General features: G+C 33.9%; 1 protein-coding gene across 9 annotated transcripts in view; it reads left to right on the top strand.

The window, feature by feature from the left end:
- Nucleotides 1-22,087, top strand: part of PDLIM5 (PDZ and LIM domain 5) — a 214,953-nt gene that overhangs the window by 123,396 nt on the left and 69,470 nt on the right. For 2 of the 9 annotated variants that reach the window (XM_090266317.1, XM_090266308.1), the window contains exons 4-8: nt 5,249-5,291; nt 6,871-7,289; nt 16,457-16,474; nt 16,728-16,900; nt 17,518-17,554. In XM_090266317.1, coding sequence (XP_090122443.1) covers nt 5,249-5,291; nt 6,871-7,289; nt 16,457-16,474; nt 16,728-16,900; nt 17,518-17,554 — 690 coding nt within the window. Of the gene's footprint in view, nt 1-5,248; nt 5,292-6,870; nt 7,290-10,445; nt 10,463-13,902; nt 13,918-16,456; nt 16,475-16,727; nt 16,901-17,517; nt 17,555-18,127; nt 19,215-22,087 lie in introns of those variants that run through there. The other 7 variants (XM_090266316.1, XM_090266312.1, XM_090266315.1 and 4 more) reach the window with 7 other exon arrangements.

A 22,087-nucleotide genomic window follows, 5' to 3' on the forward strand; every position in this document is an offset into this window, starting at 1 on the left:
ATGTAACAATGGCTTGGCGATGATGAACTCCTTTAGCTTTACCTTGTTTGGGAAGCACTTTATCTGCCCTTACATTCTAAATGATAGCTTTGCTGGATAGAGTAATTTAGATTGTAGGTCCTTGCTTTTCATCACTTTGAATACTTCTTGCCAGTCCCTTCTAGCCTGCAGTGTTTCTTTTGAGAAATCGGCTGACAATCTCATGGGAACTCCCGTCTAGATAACTACCTTCTTTTCTCTTGCTGCTTTTAAGATTCTCTCTTTATCTTGAACCTTTGGCATTTTAATTATTTTGTGTCTTGGTGTGGTCCTCTTTGGGTCCATCTTGTTTTGGACTCTGTGCATCCTGGACTTGTTGCTGTTTCTTTCATCAAATTATGGAAATTTTCTTTTATTATTTTTTCAAATAAGTTTTCAATTTTTTGCTTTTTCTCTTTTTCTTACACTTCTATGATTTGTATGTTTGTACATTTAAAGATGTCCCAGAGGTTCCTAAGTCTATCCTCATTTTTTAAAAATTCTTTTTTCTTCCTGCTGTTCTGATGGAATGCCTTTTCCTTCCTTGTGTTCCAAATTGTTGATTTGATTCTCCTCTGTTGGTTCCCTGTAGATTTTTCTTTATTTCACTTAATGCAACCTTCTTTCTACCTGTGTCTTTTTATGGCTTGAAGTACCTAATGAGTTCGTGGAGTATCCTCATAACCAGTGTTTTGATCTGTGCATCTGATACTTTGCTTATCTCCATTTCATTTAGTTCCTTTTCTGGAGTTTTGTTCTGTTTTTTAAAGGTCATATTTCTTATCTCTTCATTTTGGCAGCCTTCCTGTGTTTGTTTCTGTGTATTATGTAGAGCTGCTTTCACATCTTGTCTTAGCACACCTGTTAAGTTGTATGGAATTTAGCCTTAGGTAATCGCCAGGGTGGAGCAACCCATATCACCACTCTGTTGCTCTGTGGTGCGGAGGGCTCACAGAGGAGACAATGCTGCTCCCTGGCCTCTGGAATTTTGCCCAAGAAGAAGCTGTCTCCCCACTCATACTTCACTTTCTCCCCGTATGCTACGTGTGTCCTCCCAGCTGTTGCTCTGTGCTGAATCCCAGAGGACTTGGTCTGCATGAATCCTAAGTCCCTTGTGGGCCCCTTAAGAGGATCGTTTCTTCCTCTGCCCCAACCCCACTGGTTTTTATAGCCAGAAATTACTGGTATTTATCTTCCTGGAGTTGGTACCCTGGACTGGGTGGTCCAAACTAGGGCTGGGATCCCTTGCTTCAGAGGTATCCCTCTTGTTTTATTTCCACTACACATGGATATGGGACTGCCCCTTCCTGTCTCCATGCCTCTCCACCTCTCTGCCCCTCCTACTCGTCTGGATGAATGTGGCTTCTTTAAATTTTTGGTTGTTGGACTTCCACACAGCTTGATTTTCTGACATTTATGGGTGATATTTTTTTGTAGTGTAGCTGTATTTTTTGCTATTTTTGTGCAGGGAGGCGAGGTGTGTTTACCTGTGCCTCCATCTTGACTGGAAGTCAAGAATTTTCTTCTATAGGCATTTCAAGGCTCTGAGAAGTCTTGTCGTTATGATGCTTTTCTAACTTTAGGTTTTCCGGATATCTTTGATGACAGCACATTTTTGTTTATTTCATGTTTTGGGAAGTGGCTTTTATGAAGCATGCTTAGAGAAGTAGTCTTATAAAAATTAGCATATGTTATGTTGTATTAAATATGGAAAATACACACAAAAGAAAAAAAACATATTATTCATTGGGAGTGTTTATTAAGATGTTAATGTGTTTCCATAAACCTTTTTCCATGTGCTAATCATGCTGTATATGCTATATCTCCATTTTTTCACTTTATTAAGTAAGCATGTTACCGTAATTCTGATTTCTTTCTAAGAATGATTTTACTAATTACATACTGATTCATCATGTGGTTTTATTATAGTTAACCATTTTCTCACTGTATATTCAGTCATTTGTATTTAGTTTTTCACTGTAATAAGTTATACTGTAGGGAACAGATATCTTTATAGAGAAAGTCTTTTCCATACTTCAAATTTTTTTCTTCTGATAAATTCCCAGAAGTTGATTGTTATATCAAAAGGCATGAGCTTTCTTTGAGGCTTTTTATAAATAAATGCCAGATTTTTTCCCAAAAGAACCATAATATTACATAGTTTGTCCAGCAATATGTAGCATATTCTCAAAAGCATTATGTATTAACATTAAAACTAATTTTACATATTTGAAAGTAAAAGGTTATGATCTTTTTCTTTTGTTATTCTGTGATAATTAGTAAAGTTTGATTTTTTTAAAAGCTAGTGTTATTGCTATTTATTAATTTTTCAGATTTTGTCTTATATTCTAAATTTTCTGAACCACAATAGTCTGTGTCATAAGAGTATATAATTACATTTATAAGATCTTTGTAACCTACTGATCTTTTAAAATGAAATTAATGCATGTGATAGATTTTTATGTACATATGCTGTGTGTTAAAAATGTTTTCCCAAATATTTTCAATGTGGACAGGTTGATTTATTTTGTTGTCTCCAAAAAGCAAAATACACAAAAATGAAGGCCATTTTAAATAGAAATGTTCAAAATTGCATGGCTTAAATTATGAGCTCCTGTAAATATTTAAGCCAGTGGTTCTCAACCTTCCTAATGCCACGACCCTTTAATACAGTTCCTCATGTTGTGGTGACCCCAACCATAAAATTATTTTCGTTGCTACTTCATAACTGTAATTTTGCTACTGTTATGAATCGTAACGTAAATATCTGATATGCAGGATGTATTTTCATTGTTACAGATTGAACATAATTAAAGCATAGTGACTAATCACAAAAACATTATGTAATTATGTATGTGTTTTTCGATGGTCTTAGGCGACCTCTGTGAAAGAGTCCTTCGACCCCCAAAGGGGTCGCGATCCACAGGTTGAGAACCATTGATTTAAGCTGAGGTGAGACGAATACCTGATGGACCTGTGATAAAGTAACCCTACAGAACCTTCTAAGTTTCAGTGATTTTATGACTAATTTGGTGGTTATTTAAATATTTAAACCAAGAGAATTAATTTTTATTGCATGTAGTATCAACTGTTTTATTTGACATTTAATTATAAGTCAGTCTCTATTTTTCCTATAAAATGTTTGTTTTTTAAATGTGTAATGGACTCAGCCCTGGAATTTTGAGGGCATGTTGCCTCTCTTTTCTCTTACTGCTTGTTTTAGTTCATGTCACTGCTTTCGTGAGACCTTATCAAAAGGCAAGAAGGACAAATATTCAATTTTCAGACTTATAGAATGTTTGGGGAATTTAAAATTTCAGACAGTGCTTTTGTAGAACTTCCAATCCATAAAGTATGTTAGGATTCTTTATTATTCTATACTTTTTCAACAAAATAAGTGGTTGGACTTCAAAATTAATGTAAACTAACCTTCTGTGGTTTTTGCTGTTGTTGTTAACACTCTTTAAATAATAACAAACATCTAGAAAAAGCTAAGGTTTTGGTTTTCATATACATAGGATCTATGCATTTTATTCTGTTTGTAAACCTAGTGACTATTAAACATTGTGTTTTTTCATAAACTGTTATTATGTTGCTAGAAGAGTTTCATGCTCCTTTAAGCATCCAGATGAAAAAAAAGAATACTCTCCTCTCTATTATGGCACACTGTCAGTAATATCTTGGGTGGCTTTAATACACAGATCCTTTGTGTTTTGCATCTTATTGTGAAATTTCAATGAAAGGAAGATTCCACTGTTCGATTCTTGAACTTGTTTCCTTTGCTTGTTATAATAACCTTATAAGCTAAAAGAGAAATTTGAGAGTACAAATGGAAATGCAACTGCACCAAGTATAATTCTATATAGCAGTAACCAAGTGTTAGCATCTATTCTGGCCTCTCATTAGGTTAGCCAATTATTCAGTCAGTGCTTGCCTGAGCTAACCACATCAGTTATTGGGAAATTCATTTGCTGCTAAAAATGTTTGGCGGTTATTACTAGGTTATGCTCATAGAGACCAAATATCATTTGCCAGCATCTTCTTTCTCTATAAATTAAAGCAATCCCATGGTTTGTAGTTTAAAATGATTACTTATTTACTTAACAATGGTTACATTTCTTGAATTTTACACTCGATAACTTATCCTCAGGTTTGTGTAATGCAAGAGGAGCCAAACTGCTTCTGGCATTATTAACTATAACATGTAGCTTACTACTTGGTAAATAGCCTTTAACTTATTAGAAACTTTGCTAATCATTTAGTTACTGTTGTTGACTACAGCCAGTATATTGTAATATGTAAGAACTGTTGGCCTTAGCTCCACTGTAGTAAGTAATGTACTCACTCTGATTTTGAAGTTCCTCATCTAAAAAATCGGGATAATGATAGTTGCTACTTAGGTTATTTTTCATGATTGTATGAGATAATTGCTCTAAATCAATTACTGCTACTGTTAGTCTGTGCTAACCAAAGGAACAGTAGTAATACAAAAAGCATATATTAAAATAATTAATTTGAATTTTGAAACAGTCAAGTCTGTACATGAATTATTGTCCTTCTTTCCTTGCTCTCCTTTTCACACTCATTACTGATAACCTTTCATGCCTGGCTCAGTGCTGAGACAGAACAAAAGGAATATCAGCACCTTCACTGAAATTCCCGCCTGATGGAGGAACTTACAGCTTAGTTTTACCACAACAAATGAACTTGCAAAAGCAGTGACAAATATGAATACAAAATAAATACTCATTTGGCGACTAGTTCAACAAGAATTTATTCAATATCTTCACAAAGAGGCCAATATCCTATGATGGATTCACAGAAGTTAGGGGTAAAGGCATATACTGTGGGAGATGATTCAGATGAGATGTTTCAGGAACCACTCAAGGATCAAAAAGTCATGTTTATTATCTTTTGCCCTTTTGGATATGGAATAGATTTAATGTAAGGATTCAACATGAGTACATTAGTAAACATGATTGGTGTTTGTCTTTCCTCACCTGAGTGTTTAGAGAACTAATGTGAGTAAGGGTATTATTGGGTCTTGCAGCATTTGAGTTCCATAAACTAATTAACAGAATGTGGTTCGTCAAAATCATGAGTTATGAAACTGTAAATTCTGATGATTTAGTATATTAAGGTATATAATAATATAAATTCCATTAATAAGTTTGCAGGTTTGTAAAATTAATGTTTTTTTTTTCCATTTTCTCTCCTTTTTTCCCCCTAGAGCATCTGCTATATCCAAGCCTGAACCAGTTCCTGTTCAAAAGGTGTGTTTCTAATCTAGTATCACTAGGGTATCATATAATAGTTCCTTCCGAACTACTGTAATTTCCATTTCTTTCTCAGGCCATACTGACAGTTTATAGTGTCAATATAATTTTCCTCACAGTTCTTTCCTTTAAAGTGACAGGAGAAAATGGAAATCAACACATACAGAATTACCATTACTCTAACTACCTATATTTAAAAAAATCATTCCAGTACCATATATTATCAATAACTTATGCCTAAATTTTTTACATTTACTTCTAATTTTCCCTGCTTTTATTCAAATATTCTAAAGGGAATAAATAAGTGGTTGTTAAAAATGAATATCAGAAGTCTTTAATCTCATTTTATTCATAATATTAATAAGTTTTACATTACATTTTCCAAGTATTCTTGGATTAGGTTATTGGCAAATGCCCTTTTTCTCTCATACATACCCTCAAATTGTCCCAAACCATTATTCATATACATCTACTATATGGTGTTTGGGGTGTTCTTTTTCATTTTACCTGTGCCTTTCTATCAAATTACTATATTGATTTGCTGAGGTATTAAGCTACTTTCCCCCCCTCTGTTAGCTTTATTATTTTCACCAGATTAATTTAGATTATTTTTGTTTTCTTAAACATTGCCATTGTATGCTATCTTGTTTTTATTTCAGGATGGTAGGGTGAGTAGGGATTTCTTTTTTAATTAAAAAAAAATGTTCACACTTGCTGTGGAATAGACATTTATAAGCACAAATTCTGTTAATTTTAGGAGGAATTGATCTTTCTTACAAGTTATTTTTTTCTTTGATAACAGTGAAGAAACATCTACGATCATTTTTTTTACTGATGTTACTATTAAATATTTATTTTGGAAAAGAGAAAGAATTTTATCCCTTGAATGATATCTCAAAACATTCCAGAGAAACTGGTGGATTACAGGAAAAGGATTGATATTTGTTCTGCTCATTTGTTTGCTTGTTTGTTGATTTTAAAAAGCAGTTTCTTTAAAAACAAGCAATTTCTTGATTAAAAATAATTAGAATTTGCACATTTCTGGGTTAGATGAAAACAATCTTATTCCTTTTTTTTAAAAAATGAAGAATTAGAAATATGCTGCTGCTTGTGCATGCATCAAACAATTGTACTCTGGAAGTAATTAAACATGTTTGAAAGATGGAATTATAATTGAGACTCTGGATGTTTTAAATAAACATTTTGGTTAGCAATGTATTATTTATTGTGAGATATTTAAAAAATTTTTCCTTTGGAATACATCTAAATTGACCCTTATGATAACCTTTAGGCTTTTTTATAGCTTTCCTGCTCTATTTTCTAAATATTTTGAAACTGCTTTCATTTTTATTTAAAAAATGTACTCAGTGTGTCCATCTGTGTTATGCATGTTGGGGAGAGGTAGCATGCATGTTATGCTGTATCGACTTAATTGTTTTTATCTGGAAACATACAAAGTTTGAGCTGCTAACATGATTGTGTTTGTCTTTTTAAAAATGAGCTGTGTTCTTTTCAGTGAATCTATTTTGCATGTATTTGGTGTGTTTTTGTGTATGTTTATTTTTATTTTACATAGGGAGAACCTAAAGAAGTAGTTAAACCTGTGCCCATTACATCTCCTGCTGTGTCCAAAGTCACTTCCACAACCAACATGGCCTACAATAAGGCACCACGACCCTTTGGTTCTGTGTCTTCATCAAAAGTCACATCCATCCCATCACCATCGTCTGCCTTCACCCCAGCCCATGCAACCACTTCATCACATGCTTCCCCTCCACCTGTGGCTGCTGTCACTCCTCCCCCATTTGCTGCATCTGGACTGCATGCTAATCCCAATCTTAGTGCTGACCAGCGTTCACCTGCACTGAGCGCTGGTAAACCTGCAGTTAATGTCCCACGGCAGCCCACAGTCACCAGCGTGTGTTCCGAGACTGCTCAGGAACTAGCAGAGGGACAGAGAAGAGGATCCCAGGGTGACAGTAAACAGCAAAATGGGTAGGTGGCCAAGGGTGCTTTCTGCTCTTATCAGAATTCTTCTTTCAGGCAATTTCCAGGAAACAATCTAAATCCCCCCCAAATCAGCTATTCTTTGAAGGAAGGCAAATGAGTTTTTTATTTGCTTCATTAGCATGTAGCTTTATTTTATATACATACAGCACTTTCTGCAAGGCAATTATAGGTTAATCAAAACCTAATTATGCATTTTGACTTGTTATGAATCATGTAACATAGTTTGTAACTCTTTTTCTCCAAGTCCTGGCACGACATTGAGCAGCTGGCACTTATAATGCAAGGAAAATCTTATATCTTTCCTCCTTAATTTTTCCATCCTATTATTAGCCACCAAAAGTCTAAACAGAGTGGTTACAGTTGTGTCAATTTATCAGTTATGCATCACCGCCTAAGGAGAGAGGAAATGAGTTTGTAAGCAGCTTTTGTTCCTAGGAAATAGTCTTAAAAGACAGCAAACAAATTTAGTTTTGACTCATGTCTATGTATAATGCATTAGCTTAGGTTAACTAGCTAGCAATGTTCTTTTCGGATAGGGTTATTCTCAAATTCAGGCTTTAAAGGTAAATGTAATATCAAGGGATGCTTATAAACATCAGAAGCAAATTAGAGAATATGTTTCTTATAAAGATTTTCCTAAAATGAATGGATTTAAAGCAATAAACACTAAATATATAATGTTAGAAGTTTTTGAAAATCTGTTCCTTACAATTTTTTTCCCTTTGAAGTCTATTTTCAGCAGCCTTTATTTATAGATGGTCATTTCATATTTTTTTTGAATTCAGTAATCATATTTTAAGCCAGTCATTTTTGTAAATTCATTTTGATTTAGATTTATTGTGGCAAAATGTACTTTAAAAAGGAAAACAAAAGGAAATAATCTGCATATATGATGGTTTTCACCAATGCCAGTTCCCAAGAAAACATAATTCAAAGAATTGTGTGGCTAGGTTCTTTCTGAGATAATCCCTTCCGATGGTAATTCATGTAATAAAGGGACTGTGCTTGGACAGCACTGCTGCCATGGCAACTGTGGAGCTTTGAAAAGAGGTGGCAGAGTTCCAGGCTGCTGCTGAGAGAAAGAGCAGGAGGAGGTCTGGAGGAAGAGCTACTGGTTCCCACACATGGTTCTGTGGTTGTGGGTGGCTTTTTAAAGTTTTGATGTATATATTGAAGAAAATTAGTGTCTTTCAAAGAATGTTATTTTTCATGTGAGGGAGAAAAATAGGATGTAATGTAGAAGTGTGTTTGCTTATATTTTCTTACTTTGTATGTCTAATTTAGGACAATAGATTTTAGAGTAATCAAAGTAAATATTCTGAAAAGACAGATGCTGCCTGTCAAATGCTAGCCCCACAGAAAATTAAAAGCAAAAGTTTACTGTTTATTAAATTCCAGGTTCAGTAGAAGAAAAATCCATTGAAGGAAGTGTTTGTGCTAAAATCTTTTCTCCTTATTAACACTTCTTGAAATTTTATATGAAAATCTTCTTATTGGAAAACTGTAAAAATAAAAGCAAATTGAGGTTATGGAGAAGTACTACATTTAAAGCTTGCAAAAATACCATGTTTGAATTTTGTGTTTTATAAGTATAGCTTTGATGATTAAACTTGAAATGATTTAAAGCGTATTATTTTCAAACTGAAATTGTAGGCAGTGGAATAGTTACAGGACTTTCATGGTGGCATCTTAATCAATCGCCATGTGATTATGGAGGCCATGCCTGGTGTCCAGCACTGTGCAAGATTCAGGAGGAAAGACATTATTATGTATTTTGCATCATTAACAAGCTTTGCATTTGTAAATTGGGTGTATTTAAAAATAGCCTGATTTCGAAAGTCCAGATGTTAGGGCAGTGAAAATTTGATTACTCTGAAAATAAAGTGTGGTACCTGTGAAACTGTAAAACAGATTTGCAGTGCCCTTTCTCTTACTGCATTAGATTGGAGAAATCAAAATAAATCACACACTTTACTTGTCACTGATGTGTCATTTTGAAGATTAGGTATTTTGTGTTATTGATCAATGCATTTCCTTTATCAGGTACCAAACTTTAAAAAAAAATAAGTTTGCTTTTTAAAAAAAAAAGATTTTATTTATTTATTTTTAAAGAGAGGGAAAGGAAGGAAGAAGGAGAGAAACATCAGTGTTCAAGAGAAACATAGATTGGTTGCCTCTCACACACCCCCAGCTGGGAACCTGGCCCACAACCCAGGCATGTGCCCTGACTGGGAATCAAACCGGCGACCTTTTGGTTTGCAGGCTGGCACTCAGTCTACTGAGCCACACCGGCCAGGGCTGTTTTTAAATCACTGTCAGACATTTTAGTAATTATGTGATTATTAAATTTCCCCTGGTTCATGATGTTTCAAATGATCTGGAACTAAACACTTGTCAAAGCTGAGAGTTGTTACTTTCTATTAATTACTTTTTATTTAAAAGATTATATATGCCATTAGCCAAAAACTTAAGATTTCAGAAGGATGTAAAGTTAAATATATAAGTTACCTTTTTCCTTAAACAAGATATCTTAATTTTTAAGTGATTTAATGTAACTAGTTAATTTGCCAGTTTGATAGACATCCCATCCAAATTTATATAGGATTAATAAACATAAAACACAAACAAGTGCTTATTAATTATGTATCATTGCTGAGAAATAGTTACTCATTCTATCTAATAGTATGAAATCAATGATTATGTTGATAGTTTCAGAATATTTCTTAATAATATGATGTAAGGATTCCTGTTCCATATAAATAATAATGAAAAAGGCACTTTAAGAAAATTTTAATCTTTCTTTAGCATATAAAAATTATTGGTTTTGGCTTGCTGCTCTTGTACCACTCTCCTTACTCTACTTAGAACAAAATGGGACTTTATGTTCTAGACTGGAAGAGCAGCTATTTTGCATCAAGGAGCTTAAGTCATTTACCTTTTCCCTTTCCATATGCCCTTGCATTATAACGTGCCACTGCTTTCAAGAGGTAAGTCTTTCATGTATCCTCAATTAATTTCAATTTTGTTGGACTGCAGTTTTTTTCTAACAGTTCCTATGTGGCTTTTTGAAGAACCTCGCTTTGGAAGATACAAAATAGAATGATATGGTAGTAATATTTTTAAATGCTTTTCTCTTTTCAGAAGACACAAGTGACAAAGTTAGTATCCACATTACTGGAGAAAAAATAATGGTGATTTATATATGAGTAAACAGCATGAATGCCCAATTTTTGCAAAATTAAGTTAAATTTTGCAAAATAGCTATAATTTAGAATAACCACGTTTAGTATTTTCAAAAAGTTTGGTTTGCATTGCTATGTGGTGATGAATTGCTTTATGGTAACAAATATTAGTGTTTGACTTTTGTTATAAAATATATGTGGGGTTTGCAGTGTAATGGTTTAAAGGAGGTAATGCTCTGTGGAATGTAAGGTAACGTGTAGCAGTCTAGACCGCCAGAAGACAAAGTAGAGGTAGAACAGAAAGTATAAACAAATAATGACTAATGATTGGCATATGTAAAACTGAGTTGACTTCCAAATTCATATAATAAAACAAGTGCTCTCCCAGTAAAGTCTCTAATAAAAGTTTTGATTTTTCAAACAGTGTTGTGGAAGGTTTAGACCTCTGTATGTACATTTGTGTATTGGATGATAGGAAGTCTATACACCAATGAAATTAGTTAAGAGAGATAATTATCAACTTATTGTATGTCACAGGTAGTTGGTATAAACATTGGAAATCACTGTAAAAAAGCTTGCTGTTGTATTTGTTGGTATTGACAGTAAACTAGCTGGTGAATACTAGCTTTAAAAAATAGGTTGAAATCACATTAGATAAGAATTTAAAATAATTTTGTTATAATTAAGTTATGACTATTCTGAGCTTGTGTTGAAATTTCTTTATCATTACTCTAACAGAGTAGAATTGGAAATAGGGAATATCCATCTTAGACACACTTGAGAATTAACTATTGAGTTATTAGAGCAACTATATTCTAGTATGACTGTGGTCTGACTAATCGAATAGTTTCATGTTACATACACAAGGAATATTGCACACCAACGTACTAGTGAGAAATTCCCAACCCTGATTTATTGCCTATTTAAAGTTAAATTCTTATACACAAAGACTTTGACTAATTACTAGATTCCACCGAAACAATTTGACTTGTAAAGGGAGAAAATGAGACTTGGAAAAATAAATATCTGCATTTAAGTTATGTATGTATTTAAGATTAAGATTCACATTTATTAATTTATTAGGTTTTACTATGCATTGTGCTAAGTGTTTCTAAATGCATCATGATTTAATTCTCATTTAAACTGAATGCTGAGAAGTTACTTAATTTTCTCAAATCAGGCAGCTTGTAAGTGATAGAACTAAGATCAGAACCTACTTTTTTTGAAGTCAAATTTTAGTGTACTTTCCTCTGTATCACCTGTTTGTGAACTGGGCTTATTTCTGTTACTTTCAATTCATACTTGTTTTAAATGATTATAAACTTGAGGATAAATTGGGTGAATTGAGGCGATATGAGTACATAATGTGTATAAGCTACGGTTGGGTTTGATAGTACTTTTTAAATGTTGAGCAGTTGAGGAATCTATCCTAACAACAACCCTGTATTTGTACAGTTTTCAAAGTGCCTTCAAATAAATATGTTAAACATGTCCTCGCAACAAGTCTCCAAGAGAAACTATAATTCATTTCACTGTGGAGGAAAAAGATGCTTTTTTCTATAGATTGCAACTTATCCAGGGCGGAAGGGAAGTGGGCAATATAGCCAGGGGAAAAAGCCAGGTCATCTGACTGTCACAGAGGCCTGTGGTATATGATGAGCTATTCCGGTTGGGAGAGTTTTCTAAAGTGCGTGATAATCTTTGGCACATTCAAACTGGTATCTTTACGTTGGAAGCAACCAAGCCTCCCCTTTGCTGCACCTCACAACACTAGATCATCCCTCCCAACTTCACGTTATCATGTAACCTTTCCCCAAACTCTTAAATGTTTAATTATCTATCTAAAATTCTATTCTGTTGAAGGGATGTTACTTTGAAAAACAATTTTCCTGCTACTTAAAACAGCAAGGCAGAGGAGGCAGTGCTTTGCATTTTGGCTAGAGAGGAGTAAGGTATTGGTGAAGGACTGAGAGCAACTCCCTACAGTGTCCCGCCTCCACTCAGTGAAACTCAGCACTCCAGTGAGTTCGCGAAACTATCGTGTGTGGAAATATAGCCACACCGCACAGTCTTCGTAAAACCTGGTAGGCGGTTTTTCTCACTCTGTTTATGATGAATTAGAGTTTATGTTTATCTTCTCTGTCCTTAAAGGAATATGAATATACAATTTACCTTTGAACAACACAGGTTTGAACTGCACAGATCACTTATATGGGGAGTTTTTTCAATAAATACAGTCTACTCTCCTTATCCTTGTGTTTTACATCTGTGGACTCAGCCGACCGCAGATTGGAAACTGTTTTTGATCCATAGTTGGGAACCACAGATGCGGAGGGCTACTGTGTGCATTGTTCCACAACACTTTATGTTAGGAACTTGAACATCTGTCGATTTTGGTATCCAAGGGAGTCCTGGAACCAATCCCTGGAGGATACCAAGGAACAACACAATTTGGGGGGAGTCAAAAGTTATACACAGATTTTTGACTGCAGGGAGGTCAGCACACCTAACCCCCATGCAATTCAAGGGTTAATTACATTTTTTAATAATTCTGTACTTAATAGACTATGTGAGTGAATTAGGTTTTGAGGTTTTCCCTCTTCAGATGTTATTAACCTAGTTCCTTTATTATATTAGACATGCCTTTCAGGGAAAATAAGGTCACTGATAATACAACTATAATGTTCCTACAAATCAGTTCTGGGATTTGCTTGTCAATGATGGCAGTGAGTGACGGACAGGGGAGCGTATGAAGATTAAATAATAGCCCATTATTTATGTTCCTCTGTGCTTCCTGTATTTTTCATCATAATCACTACATTTTAAAACATAAAAAAACTTTCAAATACTGTATCATTTCTTCATAATACATGCTTCAGGATAATTTATGTGCAATTATACTTGCTCTTATTCTCTGGTTTGAAAATAATTCTAAAACAATTTGTTTCTACATCTTACCTGTAATAATTATTTTAGTCTGTGCTTTTTGTTAGGAACATAATAGGAATTTGGATTCATGCTAAAATGAATTTTATAATCTAGAAATTTTTTAAAATAATGGATCTTTCTTCATATGAGTAACTTGAGACTTGAACTAGCATTGATATATAAAATATTTTTTAGTGTTTTTGGAAACAGACGAAAATACAGATAAAAGAGTTGTCCAAATAATAAAAGTATAACAAAATTTTGACTAACATTTGTTCATTTCTGTTTGTGCTTAACATGGTTATTTTGAAGCATGATGATTGTGTAACATCTTCATGTAAATTCATTGTTTTGATTTTCGTTATTTCATTTTTATCTTTTCTTCTTCTTTTTGTTGGCCTCTTCTTTGTCTGTTTTACAACATCCTGGGAACATCAATGTCTACTCTGTCACATTGTGCGTGTGTGTGTGTATTATTTCTCTTGCAGTAACCCTGGCCCCGTGTAAGTACCTAATTCGTAGTTCCTTTCGTAATTTTCATCATTGTCTCTCTGTAACTTTTTATCTTGCTTTCAACTTACCACCATCAGCAAATTTTGGTAGTATCTTCTCATTGCAAGAATTTTCAGATATGCTAAGGAACCCAAGAAACATGTTTTTTTCATGGTAGAGAACTTCCTATGAATCAGTGAGTATGTTCAGAGCGCCCACACCATCTCAGCGGAAAAACTTAATAAGCTAAGTCTTAGGGAGAGAGGTAAGTATTATACACAGCATGTAGTGGAAATAGAGATGTAGTTTGGGCCTCCCTTGTTTAGTATTTTTTTTTTAAGTTTGAATAAGTTTGCTAATTTTTATGTCTGTATTTTGAAATAAAGTATTTGCTCTTATTTAAGTTCTATATACATTTTTAAAAACAAAATACTGAGATTATTCTCTTTTTTTTTTTTAAAGATTTTATTTATTTACTTTTAGAGGGGAAGGGAAGGAGAAAGAGAGGGAGAGAAACATCAATGTGGGATTGCCTCTTGTGCGCCCCAACTGGGGACCTGGCCTGCAGCCCAGGCATGTGCCCTGACTGGGAATCAAACCGGCAACCTTTTGGTTTGTAGGCCTGCACTCAATCCACTGAGCCAAACCAGCCAGGGCTATTCTCTTTTTTAATTGTAGTCATCAGAGTCTAGAGTTTCAAAGCCAGAAAACACTAAGTAAATGTATAGAAACTTCAAATCGTTTAGCACAAGACCTTTGCTGTGGCGAATGTCACAGAGTCTGAGGTGTGCTATTATTTTTTGTAAGTGTGTTGTAACTAAAAAATATCATTGTGGTGTTATTTTATTGTTCTTGATATCTTAATTTAACACTATTGTTTTGTACTTTTATAGACCAGATTTTTTATATATTATAAAATAGTCTTATACCTGACATCGGCACCATTTAAGACTAAAACTACAATCACTAATTATAGAGAAATTTTAAAGCTGTAAGTTTAATAGCTAAAATAAAGTTATTCAAGTAATTGCATAAGATAAAGTATTATCTACTTTGGAATTTGTATCTGTCAAAGGTGTGGTTACAAATAAACCTATACCTATTATTTTCTAATTTTTAAAAATTTTGTCTATTTTAAAAAGGATTAGGCTCTGTTCAATATTAGTAGAAGTTGTTTTAGATATTTCATTTCTGGAATATTACAATTTTACTAATTTTGTGTATTAAATACTTTTGATTCTGTTTCTTATATATGCAGAGGACCCAGTCTTAGAACATGCATGGCAAATAATTTTTCTGGTAATAATAAAAGAAAACATTATGACCAATACTATGAGCTTCTGTGGAAACCACATTACATACATTGTCTATTTTATTCATTCCTCAAAACAATCTATTAAGGCAGATGCAATCCCCATTTCTCAGATAGGAAAAATCTAGACTTGAGGAAATTAAACACCCTGAGTGGAGGTTGTAGTGCCTGAGCTTTTATTTCTCTTGATTCTCAAGCCAGTGTTAATGTTAATTTAGTCATGTTCTTCACTGGACAAAAACTTCTAGCGTACTGTGATGGTTTTGATAGTGGGACTAGTAAAATGACAATGGTCATGCGGAATTCTGATAGCACTGTGATTTTCTAGCAGTGAGTTCTACCTGGCAGGTATTGCTGCTCCCATCTGACACTTCCTCCACTTGGATCTTGTGTCAGTTGTCTGCTAGTCCAGACTCAGGTCCTTTTTTCTCTTCTGAAATTTAACTCTAGCCTCGAAAAGTTTGCGTTTATCCTATTTTGGGGGGAGGGAGGAGAGACTGGACGAGTATTTATTACGTTCACTAGTTCTTAGGTTAAAGTGTTAACAATGGTATGCTTTGTAAATTCCCCAATATTTATGCTTTATTAAGAGAAAAATGAATGTTCTTAGCAACCTCTGTAGTTTACAAATCCCTTTCACATATATTATTTCATATAATCTTCAGAACAATGTGACTTTATATGTGATATTGTCTTATGAAAAAAACTGAGGCTTAGTGAGATTGGTCCAAAATCACACATCTGAAAATCATAGAGCCTAGGTTTATATCTTGGTCTTTTGATAAATATTTCATTGGTTTCTGGTACACCATTGCTCTTCTTCACTATATACTGATTCTGCACACAATTTTAATAAGGATGAGGGATAAGTATATGTACATATGAATGAGAAACAGAAAATAACATTTCTGTTCCTTTGCAAAATTGTGTTTGGAATTGCTGATTTAGCCTGTACTAAACCATTCTTGGTTTCTGGGCCTAGTGAAGATATGATCATTTGACTTTGTAAAAGCTAATACATTTTAGCAGCATATCAATATTTAGTAGTGATTGTTAAAGTAGTTCATATCTGTTTTGTTGGGCATTAGATGAAAAATATAGTTACATAATTTCAAATTGTTTTAACTTCTGTAGACTTTTTAATTTCTCCTTGTTTCCTTCTTCTTTTCTTAATCTTTTCTTTTCCTTTTCTTCATGTTGGAAATCTCTTCTGCTGCCTTCTTCTGTCACTTAAAAAGGAAAATCCCACCTAAACGGTAACCTTTCTGTTGAATAGATACTTATACTATTATTTTATAGTAGCATATATGTACCCTTTTTTCTAATTAAGAAAAAAAACGTATTTTATGCTATTTTAGAAAAATGCTCTTTAAAAACAATGAAGCTGTGTATGCATGCAAAAGCAAAATATATAAAAGGAACACAGGATTAAACATATACATTCTAAATAATTTGGCAGAGGGCATTTTTCTTTAATTACATATCTTTTTTTTTCCTTCCTAACTCTAGCCCACCAAGAAAACACATTGTGGAGCGTAATACAGAGTTCTATCACATACCGACTCACAGCGATGCCAGCAAGAAGAGACTGATCGAGGACACAGAAGACTGGCGTCCGAGGACTGGCACCACTCAGTCTCGCTCCTTCCGAATCCTGGCCCAGATCACTGGGACTGAGCATCGTAAGTGAACACCAAGGGACGCTCTCAGATGAATGTTCTTTGACAGATAGACGATTATTGGAAAACAGTAGTTTTTCTGAGACACTTTGCTTTTAAATTATGTCATGCATAATATGGGTATTGTAAGAAACCAGTGCAGGGAAATTACATTGAAAAGTATAGAAGCGGCAGTCATAGTGGTCCTGATTGGGGTATGCAGCTGATGACTAGATGATAATGGAATTTTTTTTTAGTGGCTTTGTGCTACTTGACCTTTTGATAATGATTGGTACATGTAATTGCTTTAGTCAGTGATTTCCAACATTTTTTTTATCTCATGGCATACATAAACCACTTACCAGAATTCTATGGCACACCAAAAAATATTTTTTGCTGATCTGAAAAGAAAAAAAAAAAAGATATAATTTTGATTCATTCACACTGACAGCTATTGTTATGTTGGCTGATGTCATTTTTTATTTGACAATTTAAGGGAAAAGAGGCAGTGCTCCTGACTAAACAGTCAGGTATTGCATATTTTAAAAATTCTTGTGGTGCATTGGTTGAAAATTGCTGGCTTAAGTGATTTTAAAGTTTAAAAAGCAAACTAATATTGGATATTATTTATTATATTTCAGTGAAGGAATCTGAAACTGATAATACAAAGAAGGCAAAGTAAGTTATCCCCCTTTTTTTTTTTTTGGTAAATTGAATGCTTTCCTTTTATGAATGATCTCAGGTTTTTGTTGTTTTTTGGTTTGTTTGTTTTTTACATTTTCAAGTGTATTGGTATGGCGTTTTGTCTTTGCAACTAGAAGCTAAGCATTTTAACTTTGGTACATTTTGTGGAACTTAAATGTACAGTTTACAGATTTTATAATTAGTGGATGTTGTCTGGATTTTATGTCTAAGGTTTACTTTCTATAGTATTGAAATAAGCGGGCAGAAGGGTATATTTGGGTTGCTTTGCTAACACTATAGTTTCTGAATGAGTTCATGTGATCTTGTAGTCACTTTATTTCGGTGATAAAAATTGCTGTTGCTCTATAGATTGATTTCTGTATTTCTAAAAATGCTCTACCCTTGAAGTCTTTTGCTATTAAATAAAACAGCTCTGTGAAATTAAGCTTTTATAAGGCATGTTTTGTGCATGATGAACAAAGTGTAGAAACTTTTTCTTGCTTTTTCTTATGACTCTTCTATCACTTTTCTTTCTTTCTTTTTTCTTTTTCTTTTTTATTTCCACAGGGAAAAGATACCCCTTCACGTCTTTAGTCCCAAATACACAAAATTACGTGACTGGCACCATGAAGTTTCAGCACGTGCTCTTAACGTACAGTGATTTATGAGCTTTGCCCCCTCAAGCAGCCAGCACATACCTTTTATTCACTTTTTCTTCTTTTTCAACTTCATAGCAAAATCTGTATTAAATTTGCCTTATGAAAAAAAAATTAGAAACTTTTCTATACCTTCCTAACCATTTCCTGCTGTTGTGACAATAAGGAGGATGAACATGCTTGGTGGTAGCTCACAGATGTTAAACCAAGAGAGTGTATTAGGGACTAAATTTATTCAGTAAATTTACATCTGTTTCCATTGTTATTAGGGTACTAATGCTGGCAAAAATTATTTCACAAGTTGAATTGGTTTGGGCATTTGAAGCAGAGGTGGATGAGCAAATAATGTCCTTGTCTAATTTGGAAAATATGTCCTTTATGGTACTACATTTCCCAAGATGACTTTTAAGTTATTATGTAATGTTCAGAGTGGGTTGTGAATTAAGACAACTTTATTAGAATAAAGTTCATTATAGATTTGGGTATCTTTTAAAGCAGGTACTATATATAGGGTGGTTATATGAAGAGGAGGAAGTCTAGATTTGGCTCCTAAAAATGGAAAGAAGACAATTCTGCTCTTGTTTGTAATGGGGAAAAATAAACTGTTCTTTTGGTTTGGTTAATTTTAAAAATCCTGTTTTCTACCAAAGGAAATATTTCTAAGCTGGTAGATGTTAGTCGGATATAGACAACTTCTAGGCATTAATAAGTAAGATATAGAAAAGATAGATTTGCTTTGTTTTCTAATCAGAGGAATGGACATAAATAAATTGCAATATGGATGATTAACATCAGAGAAACATTATACTAAATGATATCAATTATTGTGCATTGCTGCTATTCCTAGGAAGCGCTGTTTTGGGAAATACATTCAGCTTAGTATCTGACCAGAAATGCTTTCTGTCTTGTAATATAATGTATTATATATGAGATATAAATGCGATAATAAATGCATTTGAGGTTTGGAAAAGTATTGCAATAAAGTTGCCTTTAACTTAGTTTTGTACCTTGTTTTCTGTTCCCTTGAATCTAGTACCAATGCCATCCAAGATTTGTTACAATATTACTTGGGTTAAATAAATAATTATCTTGACATTTTATCTTGGAAAGCTTTTTAATTCTGTGAGATTATAAAATATGAGTGTGGAATATAACAAAGGCCCGTATTTAATTTTCCCCCTGAACTGTTACGTTCTTTAGCATAGCATCCTCAGCCTCCGGGCCTCACACCTGTACTGGTCCAGGCCTGTTAGGAACCGAGCCACACAACAGGAGGTGAGCTTGAATGTCATGCGCTTGAATCATCCCGAAACCATCCCCCCACCCCCTCTACTGTCCCAGTCCATGAAAAAATTGGCTTCCACAAAACCGATCCCTGGTGCCACAAAGGTTGGGGACCGCTGAATTAGACTATGGCACAACCTAGAATTAGTCTTTGTGTGAAAATGATTACTGTAGTATCTATTTTAATTTTTCCATATCACTTTTACCATTCACTAGGACAGCTGCCTGATTATTTGGAGAAACTAACATTCATTTCAGTTAGTGATTGATTACTATGTAAAATTTGGCATGCCAGTGCATTTTAAAAATAATGTATCTATGCTCATTTCCACTCTACTTTATAAGATATTAAAATGTCGTTCTTTTACTGCATCAGTTCATCTTTAGATACTGCTCTGATTTTATGGTCCTGACATCAGTAAACTTTATGACTGTGTCTCTGGCCTCTATAAGGAATTACTAGGTATAGGGAAGCTTCTCAAAAGATAATGTTTGAAAGAAGATAGAATCAAAGTCTCATGAAAGTTAATTTTGTGAGTACAGTGAACATGGCATTTCCCTCCAAGAACCACATTTCTAGAATAACTACAGAGTTGAGAGAAAGAACTACTAGAAAGAGAGTTTTAGGTAAATAAAAGAATTTTTCCTAATGAAGACAAGAGAATTGTGTATAGAACTTTATAACTTAAAATAGGTGCATATGAAAATAAGAATTTAATGCCTTGTCTAGTTGAAAATAAAGTATTTAATGTTGCACTGAAAGTATAAACTTAGAAAAATGGAATGGTCCATATTGAGTATGAGGGTAAATGTGTAGCCAGCAGCACAAAGGACATTCCATTTGACCCTGTCAGAGGTTGAATTCTTACGCTCTCTTAATCTCCCGAGACATTTTATATTCCCAGTTTACAAGCTAGCCAAAAATTATAAAAGCTTCTTGCAAAAATATTATTTTGAGTCTAGTGACCTAATTTATAGCTTGTTTTTGTTTGTCTCTCTTATACAGACTTTCTTTATTATAGGCTTGTTTTTAATGTAAAATTGGAAAGTTAACTCTTAAGAATTTTCAACATTTTTTTCTTAAAATGTTTTACCAGTTAGAAGATGGAATGTCTCCCACACAGTCAGTAGTTTTGTTACCTCTAAAAATACATTATTTGTGGAAACAGAAATACATTCATTTTGTATATCATTATGTCCTCAGAAAGATTCAAATAAAGAATACCTTAGCTTGTTTTTAAATTTTTTGATATTAAGATACTAGCAGTCCCCTTTTAAATTCAAATTTATTCAGAAATATAGAATAAATTGATTTCCTCCAAATAATTTTGCAGTTGTTGTGTTTCTGATGTATATTTAAAATCATATAAATCATAAACATTCATTACTTGCGTTCATTTTTTCACATAAATAATCATTGAATATTTAAATACCAGGCACTGATATGTGCTAGGGATTCAATAATGATTAACAGAGAAATATTTAAACAATATGAAAGGAGATGATTGTGTTACCAAGATAATAAAATAAGTTAATATAAAGGAAGTTTGGTTTAGGCAGGGAGGGAGCACTTAGATAATGTGGACCTGAGGAGGTCACTTCAGTGCCATCACTTGAGAGAGGAAAGGGGGTCAGTCACGTGATGTCTGGGGGTCAATGTTTAAGACAGAGAAAAGCAGTGTGGAAACACTGAGGTCAAACGCCACGGCAAGCACAGAACAGAAAGGATGGTGTGCCCCAAATGCAATGTATGTGTGGAAGCGTGGTGTAGAAACATACTGTCTATGCACATAGGCAAAGGACTTATATTCTCATTACTAACATGGCATTTTAAATGGGAAATTATCTTCTTATCATATCTAACCACTGTCAAGTAAAATTAGAATATGAAGAACCAAGCAGATTAACCAATTTGCTAAATAAACTACAAACACTGACCTGGTTAGTGTCAGCCCCAAGCGTAGTTATCAACTTAATGCTTTTCCCACTCAGACTCATTGAAGACCTAGAAAAAGCAGGCATTTAACACAGTATATGTTGGTAACATATATGTAGGGATCAGAATGCCCTATAAAGTATACCTAAAGCCATTCAAAATCAAAACATTGATGTATAGAAATTTGATATATAATGCCCTATTTATTATTTAGTGATGCATCTGACTATTAGTACTCTCTTTATAAACTTCCCTAGAATTGTTTGGATTCATTCTTTTGTTTATCCTATTAGGGAATATTCCTTAATTCAAGTAAATATTTCCTTGCTTATTCTTTCCAAATAGACATCCATATTTTATTTTACATTTTTCTGGTTAGACTAGTAAAAAATGGGGAATGATAAATTCTGGGCTTTAGACTGACTCCTTTTACCCCTGAGTTTCCACTTTAAAATAAGAAGTTAGAATCAGTAGTAGACACTGTGATGCCCACACAGATACTGCTTCAGTAGAGGATATGATGCCACTGCTGCTGGGCTTATAGGGTGTAAGAGCCGCAGGGGCCAGCTGCTGACACCCCTCCTGCAGTATTGCCGCCTCCATGGGGCTGTCCAGAAGTAGGGACCATATTGGAGGGCAGAGGAGGTAAAA

Source organism: Furipterus horrens, unplaced genomic scaffold, assembly GCF_987537825.1.
Source record: "Furipterus horrens unplaced genomic scaffold, mFurHor1.1.pri manual_scaffold_2, whole genome shotgun sequence".
In the NCBI taxonomy this organism is placed as follows: domain Eukaryota; kingdom Metazoa; phylum Chordata; class Mammalia; order Chiroptera; family Furipteridae; genus Furipterus; species Furipterus horrens.